Source organism: Bos mutus, chromosome X (assembly GCF_027580195.1).
Source record: "Bos mutus isolate GX-2022 chromosome X, NWIPB_WYAK_1.1, whole genome shotgun sequence".
Lineage (NCBI taxonomy): Eukaryota > Metazoa > Chordata > Mammalia > Artiodactyla > Bovidae > Bos > Bos mutus.
In genome coordinates, this window is record NC_091646.1 from 110,348,400 (window position 1) to 110,364,537 (window position 16,138).

The 16,138-nt window shown below is 44.8% G+C and overlaps 2 protein-coding genes across 2 annotated transcripts in view; one reads left to right on the forward strand and one right to left on the reverse strand.

The window, feature by feature from the left end:
• Window positions 1-4,811, reverse strand: part of CHRDL1 (chordin like 1) — a 126,531-nt gene extending 121,720 nt beyond the window's left edge. The window contains exon 1 of the mRNA XM_070366617.1: window positions 4,385-4,811. Within this exon, the coding sequence (XP_070222718.1) occupies window positions 4,385-4,811 (427 nt within the window). The remainder of the gene's footprint in view (window positions 1-4,384) is intronic.
• LOC102267931 (transcription elongation factor A N-terminal and central domain-containing protein) lies at window positions 4,513-15,356 on the forward strand. Its single transcript, XM_070365316.1, is given in 5 exon segments — window positions 4,513-4,621; window positions 7,221-7,326; window positions 9,542-9,586; window positions 14,179-14,979; window positions 14,982-15,356. Coding segments are annotated over 2 exon segments (1,131 nt in total). The 5' UTR covers window positions 4,513-4,621; window positions 7,221-7,326; window positions 9,542-9,586; window positions 14,179-14,201; the 3' UTR covers window positions 15,335-15,356.
• Window positions 15,357-16,138: the final 782 nt, after the last annotated feature.

The following is a 16,138-nucleotide window of genomic DNA, read 5'->3' on the forward strand; positions in this document are numbered from 1 at the left end:
TCATATTCTTGTTCATGATGAATGCTCACTTCTGGCAGCACGCCCTTGTTATGTGGGGAAAGGGGGTCTGTGGATGCAGTGATGAATCTGGGACAGTAAGCCTTCAGGCTGTGGGGTACAAGCACAAAGACCAAGGAAACAGCATACCTCAATGGATTTTAGTTCACTGCTTACATCTTGGGCTTCCCTGGTGGCTCAGATGGTAAGGAATCTGCCTGCCATGCAGGAGACCCGGGTTTGATCCCTGGGTTGGGAAGATCCCCTGAAGGAGGGAATGGCAACCCACTCCAGTATTCCTGCCTGGAGAATCCCCATGGACAGTGGGCTATAGTCACAAAGAGTCAGACACATGCTGCTCCTCTGATGAAATGCTCTTACAAAACGACATCCTTTTGAAAGAAAACCCTGAGAACCAAATGCAGTGGGGGCTCTCATAGAATAGTCCATGTCACAGGTAGATGCGTTCCTCATGGTAACAAGTCACTGACAGTGACGTCCCGGGGCGGGGCTTCGGCTCGAACTTGTGAACAGCAACACAGGAGTCAGCTGAATAGACAGGCGGTGGTATTTGAGTTGGTCTCCTTTCATGCCATCTCTTTTTGTACTTTTTCTCTATTTTTCTGATTATATGGATTGTGAAGCCCTCCCCTGCCAACAGTGACCAAGTAGTATCAATGTTGTTTCTCTGCCTCTTGAATGAATAATACCACCAATAATGAATGAATATTACCACCAAGTAATGAGAGCCTGGCTTGTGGATCCTTCATTCTCGCCTACTCTGTTGCCACAAATCTGTGGTAGAAGAACTTCCCTTCCAGAGAAAGGGCAGAATGGACAGAAGGTGTGGGAGTGGAGAACAAGAGGTATGGAAATGACCTCCGGGTCACCCCTGGGGCAAGAGGATATTAAACGGAAATTTCCTGACTTTGATTTCACCTAGATCAGAGCTCAGTGTTTAAGTACCTGCTGGGCACTCTTCTAGAGAGACAGTCTACATGGGGCTATGTGGGGAGCCCAACACTACATCTGCCAACCATGGTTTGTCACCCCTTTTCAGTTGATGCACAAGAGAAGACAAAATTAGAAGATGGTTGTTAGAATTCTAGAAACTTCCTCCAGCCTTCCCGGCAAGTGGAGGGGAACTTGAGAGAACCACTCAAGAGAGACTGACAGATGCTCCTGAACTGAATTGAAAGGGCACAAGGTGCTTGATTCCCTGGAAAAACCCTACAGGTGAGGAGCTAGCAGGGGCTGCTTAAGTCTACCTCTGATGGCAGAGGGAGCAGCCTCTGCTTCCAGGGCTTGTGGTAGAGTGGGGAGGGGGACAGAGCTGCTAGGACTTTCCCAAGGGCTAAGTGCATAGCAAGCAAGTAGCTGGGTTGTTCTGGAAGGACCTCACCTAAGAGGCCTGTCTGTAGGTGGCCTGACTCAACAGAAGGCTGGGTGCAACATGCCACTAAATGCAGGAGCTGGTGGTCAACCACTGTACCATCTGAACCAGAGAATGGGTGAGTAGGGGCCCCCCAAAAAGAGAGGGTCTCCAAAAAATATCCCAAAAGTGAGCATACAAAAGAGGCAGCCCTTGAAAATCAGCATCTGGAGTACTCCCATACCAGGTAAGACCATCATGAATTAGTTTCCTGTGGCTACCATAAAAACTGGGTGGCTTCAAACAACAGAAATCTATTCTCTCAGTTCTGGAGCTACAAGTTCAACCTCAGAGTGTTGGCAGGACCATGCTCCTCCACAAACCTCTGGGGAGAATCCTTCCTTGCTTCATGTGGCTCTAGGAGTCTCTTGGCTTGCGGTTGCATCACCCTGATGCCCACCTTGATCTTCAATGGCTTCTCCTCTGCCTCTGTGTCTTCTCTTCTGTCTTTTCTAAAGATACTCATCACTGGGGTTAGGGTCCACCCAGGTCATCCGAGATGATCTTATCTCAGGATCTTTAACTTAATTATATTTATAAACAGCCCCCCCGCCGCCCCGCTCTCGTTTTTAAAAAAAATAAGGTGACATTCATAGGTTCCAGTGTTAGGAAGTGAATATATCTTTCTGGGGGAGGTGGAGCACCATTCAATCCACAATACTAATCAGATAAAAGTTTTTACCCCTCCTTCTTCCTGTCCTTATCCTAGAGAGACCAGAAAATAGTGCAGGAAGCCGAGAAAGGGTACAAGAAGGACAGTGAAGGAATAGATTCCTGTGTCCTTTGCTGGTCCACAGAGTTACAGATCACACCTGAACTGAGGGAGCATTGGTGTTTGAATTGGTTAAGTAATCAAAGATCTTATTAGAATGGACTTTTTAACAACTTAAGATTGTTTCTTTATACTGAAAGTGACTAGAAAGATTGTTTCTTTATACTAAAAGTGACTAGAAAAATCTATGGGGAGGCAAGGGGAAGGGGAACTGGATGGAGGTAGTCAAAACACACAAACCTCCAGTTACGAGTTAGCTGCTGCTGCTAAGTCACTTCAGTCCTGTCCGACTCTGTGCGACCCCATTGATGGCAGCCCACCAGGCTCCCACATCCCTGGGATTCTCCAGGCAAGAACACTGGAGTGGGTTGCCATTTCCTTCTCCAATTACAAGTTAGCAGTAGGGCTATAATGTACAATGTGAAAAAGATAATTAACAATCACTGTATGTTGAATATGAAAGTTGTTCAGAGTAAATCCTGCAAGCTTTCATCACAAGGAAAACAATTTTTTTCTTTTATTTTTATATGAGATGATGGATGTTCACTAAGCATACTGTGGTCATCATTTCATGATGTATATAAATCAAATCATTATGCTGTACATTTTAAACTTATACAGTGAAAGTGAAAGTTGCTAAGTTGTGTCCAACACTTTGTGACCACATGGACTATACAGTCCATGGAATTCTCCAGGCCAGAATACTGCAGTGGATAGCCTTTCCCTTCTCTAGGAGATCTTCCCAACCCAGGGATCCAACGGAGATCTCCAGCATTGCAGGCAGATTCTTTACCAGCTGAGCCTCATGGGAAGCCCAAACTTAATACAGAGCTGCACGTCAATTATATGTCAATAAAACTGGAAGGAAAGAAGAGCTGTGGGATTTGCACAAGCCTCAAGCTCCAGCCCTAGAGCAGCCAAGATGTAGGAGGAGAGCCAACAGAGTGTGTTTCAAGGCAGTGGTGAGAAAAAATTTAACGTTTCTTCTTACTTATACCCTACAGAGCCGGGGCTGTTCAGATCAGATGAGTCGCTCGGTCGTGTACGACTCTTTGCAACCCCATGAATCACAGCACGCCAGGCCTCCCTGTCCATCACCAACTCCCAGAGTTCACTCAGACTCACGTCCATCGAGTCAGTGATGCCATCCAGCCATCTCATCCTCTGTCGTCCCCTTCTCCTCCTGCCCCCAATCCCTCCCAGCATCAGAGTCTTTTCCAATGAGTCAACTCTTCGCATGAGGTGGCCAAAGTACTGGAGTTTCAGCTTTAGCATCATTCCTTCCAAAGAAATCCCAGGGCTGATCTCCTTCAGAATGAACTGGTTGGATCTCCTTGCAGTCCAAGGGACTCTCAAGAGTCTTCTCCAACACCACAGTTCAAAAGCATCAATTCTTCGGCACTCAGCCTTCTTCCCAGTCCAACTCTCACGTCCATACATGACCACAGGGAAAACCATAGCCTTGACTAGACGAACCTTTGTTGGCAAAGTAATGTCTCTGCTTTTGAATATGCTATCTAGGTTGGTGATAACTTTCCTTCCAAGTTCAATAAATTAGATTAATAGGCGTCTCACTTTGTTCTTGTGCTGGAAACAATTTCATAGCAATAGCCTTTTGAAACTAGTCTCTTAGATTACATCTAGGATAAATCTGCAGTGCTTCAAGTTTTTAACATGGAGTCACTGCTCCTGCATTACTGATTACAGCGTTAGTCCTGGTCCTGTCTCCCCTCCTTCTAGGTAATGTTTATCACGTGGCTCAATCATACAGTCACCCTGCTTCCTTGAACAGTCCCCCAAGTTACCCTAGAGTAAAGGATCAGCAAAGAAGGCTGCCACTTTCTCTAGTCCTACCATCAGGGTGTCTTTACGGGATCCTGGCAGGGAAAGAATGTGTGGGGTGGGACACGCAGCATGCACAAGGCTCCTTAATGAATGTCTTCTGCTTTCATATCAACCGATGCATGCGAGGGATGCAATAAGTACTTGTTGAATTAATTACCGTGTTAAGTAAACTCATTTCCGTCCTAAGTGTTGTCAACATTTAGCCCAGCGCTGTCTTGATGGGAAACAGAAAGGGTAGTTCAACAAACTTCGATGCTCAAAAGCAACAGTGGGGCTGTTTGTTTATTTCTTTTTATTTTTTTCAATTCGTGGCTGGCTGCAGATTGCTGGCTCCAGACCAGGACCAGATTTTGGGAGCTGCGGGGGGTGGGGGTGGGGCCAGCCTCTTGACGGCCTCTTGCGGGGCCGATCGCTCTGTGCAGACGCCACTTTCCTAGCACGCATGCGTTGAGTCCCGGGCCTTGTTCTCCAGTCTGAGGGATGATTGGTTGAGCTTCCGTGGTCCCGCCCTGGGACCGAAGCCCTCTCGGGCACCGAGGACACCGAGGACTTCCGGGTTTCGCCCTTGCTTCTCGGTGAGCGGTGTTGAGGTTTCACTAATGTCTCTTTGGCTGCACACAGGCGACCCAGTTGGTCCCAGTGGAAGCCCACCCAGCTTGGGGAGGCTCTCAGTGTGCCGGGGCCGGTAGACCCGGACGTGCTTTCGCCTTCCCCTCTGCTCCAGCCGAGCGTGGGTAGATCCCTCGGGGCCGCCGCTCCCTGCATGCTGAGTGCCAGGCTGTCACCCTTGGAAGTCTTGCAGCCGACTTTGCTTGTCGCTCCACCCCACCCACTGGAACCCGAACCCAGGCCAGAGTGGGCCCTTGTGCCAGTCCCTTCCCCTCGTCCCTTCTGCTCGCTGCACATTTGCTATTGGTCATCATAAAGCGGAAGGGCGCTAGAGCGGTATTGTGCCACTTCAGAAACTGCGACGCTCCTGACAGCATCATTTCTCACCATAGAGGAAGAGGCTGCCTGTATAGCCAGAGAGGTGTACCTGGGTTTTGACTAGAAATTTACATTTTTTCTTTAGATCTTAAGTCTAAACTCGTCTAGGTTATTGCTGCTTTGTTACCAGCTTTTGGCCTTCCCTGGTGGCTCAGAGGTTAAAGCGTTTGCCTGGAATGCCGGAGATCCTGGGTTCGATCCCTGGGTCAGGAAGACCCCCTGGAGAAGGAAAGGGCAACCCACTCCAGTAGTCTTGCCTGGAGAATCTCATGGAGGGAGGAGCCTGGTAGCTAAGTCCATGGGGTCACAGAGAGTCGGACAGGACTGAGTGACTTCACTTTATTACTAATTTCACCTGTTTATATTTTTTTCTGTGGCCACTAGAGATTTTTAAATTCTTTGTCTGGCTTGCTGTTATACTGCTGTTGGACAGCACTGGCTGCAACCAAATCCAGTCTTTCTGCCTTTAAAAAAGAGATTTATTGTAGCAAAGCCTATCCGTTCATTTATATATTTGTCTGTGGCTGGTGTGTCTGACTCTTTGGGACCCCATGGACTGTAGACCACCAGGCTCTTCTGTCCATGGAATTCTCTAGGCAAGAATACTGGAGTGGGTTGCCATTTCCATCTCCAGGGGATCTTCCCAACCTAGGGATTCAACCTGGGTCTCCCGCATTGCAGGCAGATTCTTTACGGTCTGAACCACCCACTAACACAATATTTATTGTCTGTGGCTGCTGTTCCTGCTACAAGAACAGTGGAGCTGAGTAGTCCATACAGAAGCTGGATGGACTACAAAGCCGAAAGTATTTACCATCTGGCCTTTTATAGAAAAAATTTGCTGAACCTCTGTTCTAGAACAATGTCAGGTATGGTAGATACGTGTAAATCTCTTCATTTTATATATAATGAATATATATTATTCCTCTTCATTGCTGTATAATCCTCAGTTGGGCTTAGTGTGTGACATAGTTCCAAGAACTTTGTAAGGACTATCCCTTTTAATTCTCGTATTAATCCTATGATATTGCATTCTCCCTCCACCCCCAACATACTCATCATACTTCTGGGAACTGTACCTTCTAGTCTTTCCTTATCCCCAAATGACTTGACTCCTGGGGACCTGATTAGCCCACAGGAGGCACTGTGCTGCTTTTTTTTTTTTAAACTAGAATATTTTAAAATTATTTTCTAAACTAAAATTGAGATTAGGTTGGTTTCCCATGGAAGAAGCTGAGGGGCTTAGGCACAGTGGATACAAGCAAACCAGTCTGTGGTGCAAAGGATGATGCTCACTAGCAGAGAGGGGAGAATTTGTTGAGTAATAGTGAGCCCTGGCCAGGCGTTTGCCAGGTGTGTATCAGTGAGTAAAACAGACATCATTCTTCTGTGGTCTTGTAGGGAAAGCAGACAAGAAAAAATTATTTAGTGTGATTCAATTCAGTTCAGTCACTCAGTCATGTCTGACTCTTTGCGACCCCATGGACTGCAGCACACCAGGTTTCCTTGTCTATCACTAACTCCCAGAGTTTGATCAAACTCATGCCCATCAAATTGATGATGCCTCCTTTGTCATCCCCTTCTCCTGATTTCAGTCTCTCCCAGCATCAGGGTCTTTTCCAATGAGTCAATTCTTTGCATCAGGTGGCCAAAGTATTGGAGCTTCAGCTTCAGCATCAGTCCTTCCAATGAATATTCAGGATTGATTTCCTTTAGGGTGGACTGGTTTTATCTCCTTGCAGTCCAAAGGACTCTCAAGAATATTTTCCAGTGCCCCAGTTCAAAAGCGTCAGTTCTTCACCGCTCAGCTTTCTTTATGGTCCAACTCTCATATCCGTACATGACTACTGGAAAAATGATAGCTTTGACGAGATGGACCTTTGTTGGCAAAGTTATGTCTGTGCTTTTTAATATGCTATTTATGTTTGTCATAGCTTTTCTTCCGAGGAGCAAGTGTCTTTTAATTTCATGACTGCAGTCACCATCTGCAGCGGTTTTGGAGCCCAAGAAAATAAAATCTCTTACTGTTTCCATTGATTCCCCATCTATTTGCCATGAAGTGATGGGACCAGATGCCGTGATCTTCGTTTTTTGAATGTTGAGTTTTAAGCCAGCTTTTTCACCCTCCTCTTTAGTGTGATATGCACCATGGGGAAAAAATGTACAAATATTTGATGTTCTTAACAGGTTTCCTCCTCTGTAAGATGGTGGTAGCCCTGTACCTGTGAAGATGGAGATGAGCGTCTATAGCACACAGACTTTCTCCACGTGCAGTGCTTTCTGCTGTTAGGAGGTAAGTGCAGGAATGAATGCAGGGGACTGGGTACACAGTGACACTGTGTCAGAAAACATTGCAGTCTCTGGTTGGAATTTGTAGAGAAGGTTTTCAGGCGAGTTGTGCACAGCAGGTTTTTTGTTTTTTGTTTTAAACATTTCACAATTTAATGAGGCTCCCTCCAGCAGAATGTGAAGTCAGAGAGGTGGTGTGCATTCAGCCCAGGAGCAGGTCGGGAACTGCCTTTGGGTCGAGGCCCATGAGCTGGGTCGGTCCTGCTGTGGGAGAGGAGTTGTGCCTGTGTGCTCAGGGCCATGGTGATGGCTCTGGTTTAGATCACAGTCACCTGGAGAGCAGCAGCGTGCCCAGGCCTGCCCGCAGAGATTCCAGTTCATTCTGTCTGGGGTGAGGCCCTGGCATTGTTTTTGTTTTGGCTGTGTAAGTTCTCCAGATGACACGGATTGGCAGGCAGGAGTGAAAACCACACACAGGCTCAGAGAGCTAGTGGAGCAAAGGCATTGAGCTGTGGGATGCAAGTGCCTGCCAGTGATTCAGTCAGATCACAAATGAGGCTGGAAAGGGGCTTTTCACTACTGGCCAGGGACCTTGGGCTCCATCCTGAGAGCAGAGGGGAACCTCTGCAGGGCCTTAAGCAAGAAAAGGAGGGGGCCTTTTGCTGAAATCTCTACTAGAAGATGATCCCTCTAACAAAATGTCATGCGTAGAGTGAAAGCAGTGAAGAACTGGAGCCGGCCAGATAGCAGGAAGTAGAGGTTTGGTTTGTGTATCCCTCCTACGTGTGCCCCTTAGCAGCGGTGTCTGTCCTTGTATTTGCCAGTTTCTTGTCTGTGTTCTGCTGGGCTGTCAGCTCCTTTATGGCAGAGAGTATCTCAATAGGTTCAGCATCTATTGTGTACGAGATATATAGCAGATATTTATTCAGTGAACTGTGTAGAACTCTAAACTGGACACACAGCCTACTTCATCTTTTTATGGCAGTTCTCAAAATTTTATATCCCAGTTGCTTACATACTATAGCCTCCTAAGGCAGTAAATTGCTTTATATCAACATGACTGTCCTACCGGGAGAACAGAAAGTTTGACATCATTGAAATGCTGCAGAAAATATGGAAGAGAGGTGCACAGTTCTTGAGGTACTAGCCTACTGTGTTCCCTGTTTGCCTGGAAAAGTAATAAAGCCACTTTATCCTCCAAAAAAATATATACATGGCAGTTTCTTGAAAAATTAAAAATAGAATGCCTATATGATCCAGCAACCCCACTTTTGGGTATATACCCGACAGAATTGAAAGCAGAAAGATATTTATGCATTCATGTTCATGGCAGCATTCTTGACAAGAGCCCAAAGGTGGAAGCAATTCAAGGGTCCATCAGCAGATGGATGTATAACACAATGTGGTCTACCCACCCAGTGGAATATTATCTAGCCTTGAAAGGAGGGAAATTCTGACAGACACTCCGATGTGGATGAACCTTGAGAGCATTATGCTGTGTGAAATAAGCCTGACACAGAAAAGCAGATACTGTATGATTCCACTTATATGAGGTATCTAAAGTAGTCAAACTCAGACTGTAGAATGATGGTTACTAGGGAGTGCAGGGTAGAAAAGAAGTGGAGAGCTGTTGAACAGGTGCAGTTTGTTTTGCAAGACAACTAGCATTCCAAAAGCTGGTTGCACAATAGTGTCAGTGTACTTAATGAACCATCCATGTCAAAATGGTTAAGATGATAAATTATATGTGCATTTTTACCACAATTAAAAATTTTTAAATGTAGAGGAACAGTAAATAAAAGGGTTATGAAATGAAGAGCAGAGTGCTTATATATATGAAACCTTTAAGTTCTGTAGATTTCCATGAGTAAAGAAAGTTTCAACAAACAATGCTTCCATCTCCCTGAAGCCCTGAAGCTACTATTAACTTGCCTTCAGAATCTCCTTAAAGCTCTGACCTTTCATTGAGAAATTCGACCTGAGTTAAAGATTGCCTAACCTCCTTGGGGGAACTCTAGACCAGTGTCTTATTAACCCCCTTGCTGACATCCAGCCCAGTTCAATCCTGCTTTCTCAGGTAACGATATGTACAGAATGAGTGTAGAACGTGAGGAGACTGAGTCCTTGCTAGGAAACGTTCCCACACATGGGGGAGGGTTCAAGTGCCCTGAGCTCCTTGTGACCGGACCGTCGTGACTCCCTTGCTTGACTTCCTCCAGGTCCCGAGATCTCAAGCGGACAGTGCTGAGAGCAGAAGTCAGCAAGTGAGGGTGTGTATTTTTAATTTTTCTGTGCTGTCTTGCCTGCTCTTTGTTGACTGGGCCTTTGATTATTAGGAAGACCCTTTCTACTGTTGCAGTGGATTTCAATGAAATAATGACATTTACAGCAACATGGATGGACCTAGAGATTATCATACTAAGTGAATAAGTCAGAAAGAGAAATGCAAATACTATATGATATCACTTATCTATGGAATCTAAAATATGACAGTGACATAAATGAACCTATCTATGAAACAGAAACAGACTCACAGACATAGAGAACAGACTGGGGTTGCCAGGAGGACAGGGTGAGGGAGGGAAGGATTGGGAGCTTGGGATTAGCAGATGCAAACTGCTATATACAAATGGATAAACAACAAGGTCTTACTGTAGAGCGCAGGGAACTATATTCAACATCCTGTGATAAGCCATCATGGAAAAGAATATGAAAAAGAATATTCATGTATAACTGAATCACTTTGTTATACAGCAGAAATTAACACAACATTGTAAATCAACTACAATAAAATTTTAAAAGGAGCAATATATAAGTAAATGGGTAGGATTGTGTTCCAATAAAACTTTATGTACAAAAAAATTAATCAATACATAGATCTTCATTCTGATCATTCAGAAAAAGAAATGGAATTCAAAAAGGAAAAACAAGGATCTTGAAGTACCAGTTCTCGATAATTAGACAATACCACTTACAATCCAGAATCAGTGGCCCATTGACTTCTTGTTATCTGACTTTAAAAAAGAATAATAAATAAAAAAGACCACCAGGTGGTAAAAATACAAGACCCAGAACCTTGATCATGTGCACTATGCAATGGGGAAAACCAGTAGGAACCTCAGAGTTGTAGCTGTGGGTGATCACCTGTTCCTATTTGGGGATCAGGTTTGAGGGGAGACGGAACTGTTTGCAATGCAGCAGTGGGCTTCTGAGGAAGGTGAGAGCCGATATGAATGCAGTCACAGGTGAGGTGAGGCTTCCCTTCTGGTGTCCTGATTCCAAGGGGCAGTAGGACTGGGATGATCCATGAACCATGGCATTTTTCAGTAAGCAAATCTCTGGAACATATAGGGTTTATTGTGAAATTGTAATAGACCCATAACTTTTCTGGTTAGGAAATCAGTGCATGTGTATACATCAATAGAAAATATAAAAAAAGAGTAAAAGAACAAACAAAATCACTTAAGATCTTGCCATTCAGAAAGTAACACTGTCAGGAAATTTTTGTATCTATTTTCAGTCTTTTCTCTTCACACGTGATTTGTAAATAAAGTTTGGATCAGACTTTAGATCCCACAAGCTGTGCAGCATGACCAGAAAAAAATAGTAAAGATAGTAATAAATGGACTTTAGATGTTGTTTTTATTTTTATTAATTTTTAGCTTTTTTCTTTTTTTTGGTCACTGCACAGCTTATGGGATCTTGGTCCCCTGAACAGGGACTGAACCCAGGCCCTCAGCAGAGAGACTACTGAGTCCTAACCACTGGACTGCAAAGGCATTCCCTCGATGTTGTTTTTAAAAAACAGCTGTGTTCAGATACACTATTTATACCATAAGCTCACCTAGTTTAAGTATACAGTTTAGGGGTTTTTTTTAAATCATATTCACAGCTGTGCAGTGGTTACCACAGTCAATTTGAGAGAAGACTATGTACCTCCCCCAAGAAAAGCTGTGTACACATTAATAGCCACCGCCTCTTCATTCCACCCCACTGGTTCCCCAATTCCCTCCATCCCAGCCCTCATCCACCATGAATTTACATTCTGTCTCTAGATTTGTGTATTCTGGACATCTCATGTAAATGAAATCATACAATATGTGGTCTTCTGTGTCTTCAATTTAGCATAAAGCTTTGAAGGCTCATCCATGTTGTCTGTATCAGAATTTCATTTTATTGACAACATCCCATTGTATGGATATATTAGGGTTTGTTTCTCGATTCCTCAGTTGATAGACATTTGGATTGTTTCCACTTTTTGTCTGTTACAAGCCATGCTGCTATGAATGTTTGTGTGCAAGCCTAAGCATTTGGAACCTCATCGTTTCTTCTAAGTTTGCAGAAAATTCTTACAAAAACAGCCTCCACATCTCTCATTTCCTTAAAGTAAATTTTTAGAAATAGAATTGCTGACTAAAAGGACCTTAAGCTTTACAGCACTTGTCAGGTGGTGTCTAGGAAGACTGCATTAACTATCTCTATAATCACTTCAGTGTGGTGAACCTGTGTGTCTTTGGTGATTGTTATTTAGTATCACGTGCTGTAAAACAAGAGTCCATGGAGTCTGGAAAAGATGATATCCCTGCCATCAAAATGCTTATGTTCACATTTAGACCAAACAGGCAGATACCGATCCAAGGGTGTTTTGTAGGCAAGGTTGTGTGCATTAGATGGAGAGACAAAGAGATGGGTTAGATAAAGTGAACTTTTGCCTCCTCGGGATGAGGTTCACACAGACATAACCAGCTTTTTACACCTACAAGTGGTGGTGGGAGGGCGGAGAAAGGAAATGGAACGAAACTCTGGCCTAGGGACCCGTTAGTCCAAAGTCCCAAACCCTCTGGATTGCAGAGTCAGAACCTTGACCCCGATGTTCAGAAGATGTAGACGTCAGCACCGTGTGGCCTGTTGACTGTTGGGGCCCATCTGACCTGTGTCCAGCTGCCTCCCAACCTGTGGTGTTTCATCATTCTGTAGATTCCTTGGGACTTCTGAACAGCATCTGATTTTGGCTCTGTTTTTCATGCTTTTATATTCAGAAAAGTCCTACTTCAAGACTATAAAATCAGGGAAATCCCTGGCAGTCCAGCAGTTAGAACTCCATGCTTCAACTCTAGGGAACCTGGGTTCAGCCCCTGATCAGAGAACTAAGATCCCACAAGCCATAGTCAGTTCAGTCGCTCAGTCATGTCCAACTCTTTGCGACCCCATGGACTGCAGCATGCCAGTACTCCCTGTCCATGACCACCTCCTGGAGTTTACTCAAACTCATGTCCATTGAGTCAGTGATGCCATCCAACCATCTCATCCTCTGCTGTCCTCTTCTCCTCCCGCCTTCAATCTTTCCCAGCATCAGAGTTTTTTCCAGTGAGTCAATTCTTCACATCAGGTGGCCAAAGTATTGGAGTTTCAGCTTCAGCATCAGTCCTTCCAATGAATATTCAGGACTGATTTCCTTTATGATGGACTGGTTGGATCTCCTTGCAGTCCAAGGGACTCCCAAGAGTCTTCTCCAACACCACAGTTCAAAAGCATCATTCTTTGGTGCTCAGCTTTGTTTATATTCCAGTTCTCACATCCATACATGACTACTGGAAAACCATAGCCTTGACCAGATGGACATTTGTTGGCAAAGTAATGTCTCTGCTTTTTAATATGCTGTCTAGGTTGTTCATAACTTTTCTTCCAAGGAGCAAGTGTCTTTTAATTTCATGACTGCAGTCACCATCTGCAGTGATTTTGGAACCCCCAAAAATAAAAGTCTGCCACTGTTTCCCCTTCTGTTTGCCATGAAGTGATGGGACCAGATGCCATGATCTTGGTTTTCTGAATGTTGAGTTTTAAGCCAACTTTTTCGACTCTCCTCTTTCACTTTCATAAAGAGGCTCTTGAGTTCTTCTTCGCTTTCTGCCATAAGGGTGGTGTCATCTGCATATTTGAGGTTATTGATATTTCTCCCAGCAATCTTGATTCCAGCTTGTTCTTCCTCCAGCCCAGCGTTTCTCATGATGTGCTCTGCATATAAGTTAAATAAGCAGGGTGACAATATACAGCCTTGACGTACTCTTTTCCTGATTTGGAACCTGTGTTGTTCCATGTCCAGTTCTATATGTTGCTTCTTGACCTGCATACAGATTTCTCAGGAGGCAGGTCGGGTGGTCTGATATTACCATCTTTTTAAGAATTTAGGTTCAGCCCCTAATTGGAGAACTAAGATCCCACAAGCCACAGTACAGCCAATAAAAGCTATATATTTAAAAAAGTAAAACTATAAAATCAGCAAGGACTTCAGTTTAAATAGCTGAACACAGGGGGAAATAGTCTGGCCTCCTCAGCCTTTCCCCATGGACGCTGACACTGGCATGTTTTCATTCCCAACATAACCACCAAATTCCACACAAAGGAGTTGACTAATCTTGATCTGGAAAGGGCATTCATTTGTAAAAGTAGAGATGAGAAAGTTAAAACAGCTCTTTCAGCAAGCCTCCTTTAAGCGATTGTTAATGCAGAGGCTATTTACAGAGCCACTGATTTTGTTGTTGTTGTTGTTATTGTTTTAACTACTGAGACTCAGACTTTTGAGACTGAATCATACTGCAATGCAGATTGCATTTTCTAACATGTCACACCCACTTTTATTACCTAACTCTTTCTCTGCCTGGCTCAGATGGTAAATAATCCACCTGCAATGCGGAATACCTGAGTTCTATCCCTGGCTTGGGAAGATCCCCTGGAGAAGGGAAAGGCTACCCACTTCAGTATTCTGGCCTGAAGAATTCCATGGACTGTATAATCTCTGGGGTCACAAAGAGTCAGACAAGACTGAGCGACTTTCTTCTTCTTTTTCTCTGCCTAGGTAACTGGCAGAGAGCACGGTGCATGTATGACGGAGCTGCGCCCGGCAAACACAAGCTTGAGAACCTGGAAAGCCCTTTTTTCTTGGCAGCTCAAACGATGTCTGACAAGAACCAGATAGCGGCCAGAGTTTCCCTTATCGAGCAGCTGATGTCTCAAAGGAATTTTGAGGATCTCGGCCATCACCTCACTGTGCTGGAAACTCTGCATGTAACTCCAGAGCACCTTCAGGAGACGGGGGTGGTCAGGGCGGTGTACAGAGTCCTCAAAAACTGCCCCACAGGGGCTTTGAAGCAGAAAGCCAAGCGTTTGCTGTCAGAATGGAAAGCGCTGTATAAGGATACTCTCTGCAAGCCAGAGGGCAGCCCTAAACGATTTCCTCTGGGTGGAAGTCAAGAAGAAAATCGAGGACTTCCTCCTGACCCACATCAGGAGGAGGTACGGGGTGGCTCCAGGTATAATTCTCTGTTCACATCTCAAGATGTGGCGGGAGCTGTTGAAACGATCGTGCCGGAAGACAGCTGCGGCAGTGTGGAGCCTAAGGCAGTCCCTCTCAGTGCCCGGGACCCTCAATCCACCGACCTGGCAGCAAATGGGCAGCAGGACCGCATAGTGCCAGTGAGAGCCAGATGCACAGAGCTGCTGTACGAAGCTCTAACTGCTTCCTCCCCGGCCCAGCCCAGAGCCCACGTGTGGCCCAACTTGGCACAAGAAATCGAAGCGCACGTTTTTGCCCTTCACCCCAAGAACCTCCAAAAATACAAAACATGCATCCGCAGCAAAGTGGCCAATCTAAAAAACCCCACAATTCTCACTTACAGCAGAACTTGCTCTCTGGGACCATGTCTCCAAGAGAATTTGCCGAAATGACCGCCATGGAGATGGCCAGCCAGGAACTGAAGCAGTTGAGAGCCTCCTACATGAAATCTGCCTTACGGGAACATTACCTGCCCCAAGTGGTGGAGGGCACGCCGACAAGGAAAATAAAATGCGAGCGCTGTGAGAAATTCAACTGCCAGGTCACTGTCATCCCCAAAGGGACACTCTTCCTTCCAAGTTGGATGAGGAATCCAGGCCCAGATGAAGAAATGATGACCTATGTCATCTGCAATGAATGTGGGGAGCAGTGGTATCATAGCAAGTGGGTGTGCTTGTGATTATAAATAAATCTTCTTTTAACAGCAGATAACTGAAGTGCTGTCTTTTATTTGTACCACCTTTTTATGCTTGTCTTTTAAATCTTATACATACTATTCTTTTTCTTAATTGAGGTATAGTTAATTTATAATGTTTTACTAGTCTCAAGTGTATAGCAAAGTGATTCAGTTCAGTTCAGTCATTCAGTGGTGTCTGACTCTTTGTGACCCCATCAACTGCAGCATGCCAGGCTTCCCTGTCCATCACCAACTCCCGGAATTTACTCAAACTCATGTCCATTGAGTCAGTGATGCCATCCAACCATCTCATCCTCTGTTGTCCCCTTCTCCTCGTGCCTTCAGTCTTTCCCAGCATCAGGGTCTTTTCAAATGAGTCAGCTCTTCACATCAGGTGGCCAAAGTACTGGAGTTTCACCTTCAACTTCAGTCCTTCCAATGAACACTCAAGACTGATCACCTTTAGGATGGACTGGTTGGATCTCCTTGCAATCCAAGGGACTCTCAAGAGTCTTCTCCAACACCACAGTTCAAAAGCATCAATTCTTCGACACTCAGCTTTCTTTATAGTCCAACTCTCACATCCATACATGACCACTGGAAAAACCATACCCTTGACTAGACGGACCTTTTTTGGCAAAGTAATGTATCTGCTTTTGAATATGCTGTCTAGGTTGGTCATAACTTTCCTTCCAAGGAGTAAGCATCTTTTAATTTTATGGCTTCAGTCACCATCTGCAGTGATTTTGGAGCTCCCAAAAATAAAATCTGCCACTGTTTCCACTGTTGCCCCATCTATTTGCCATG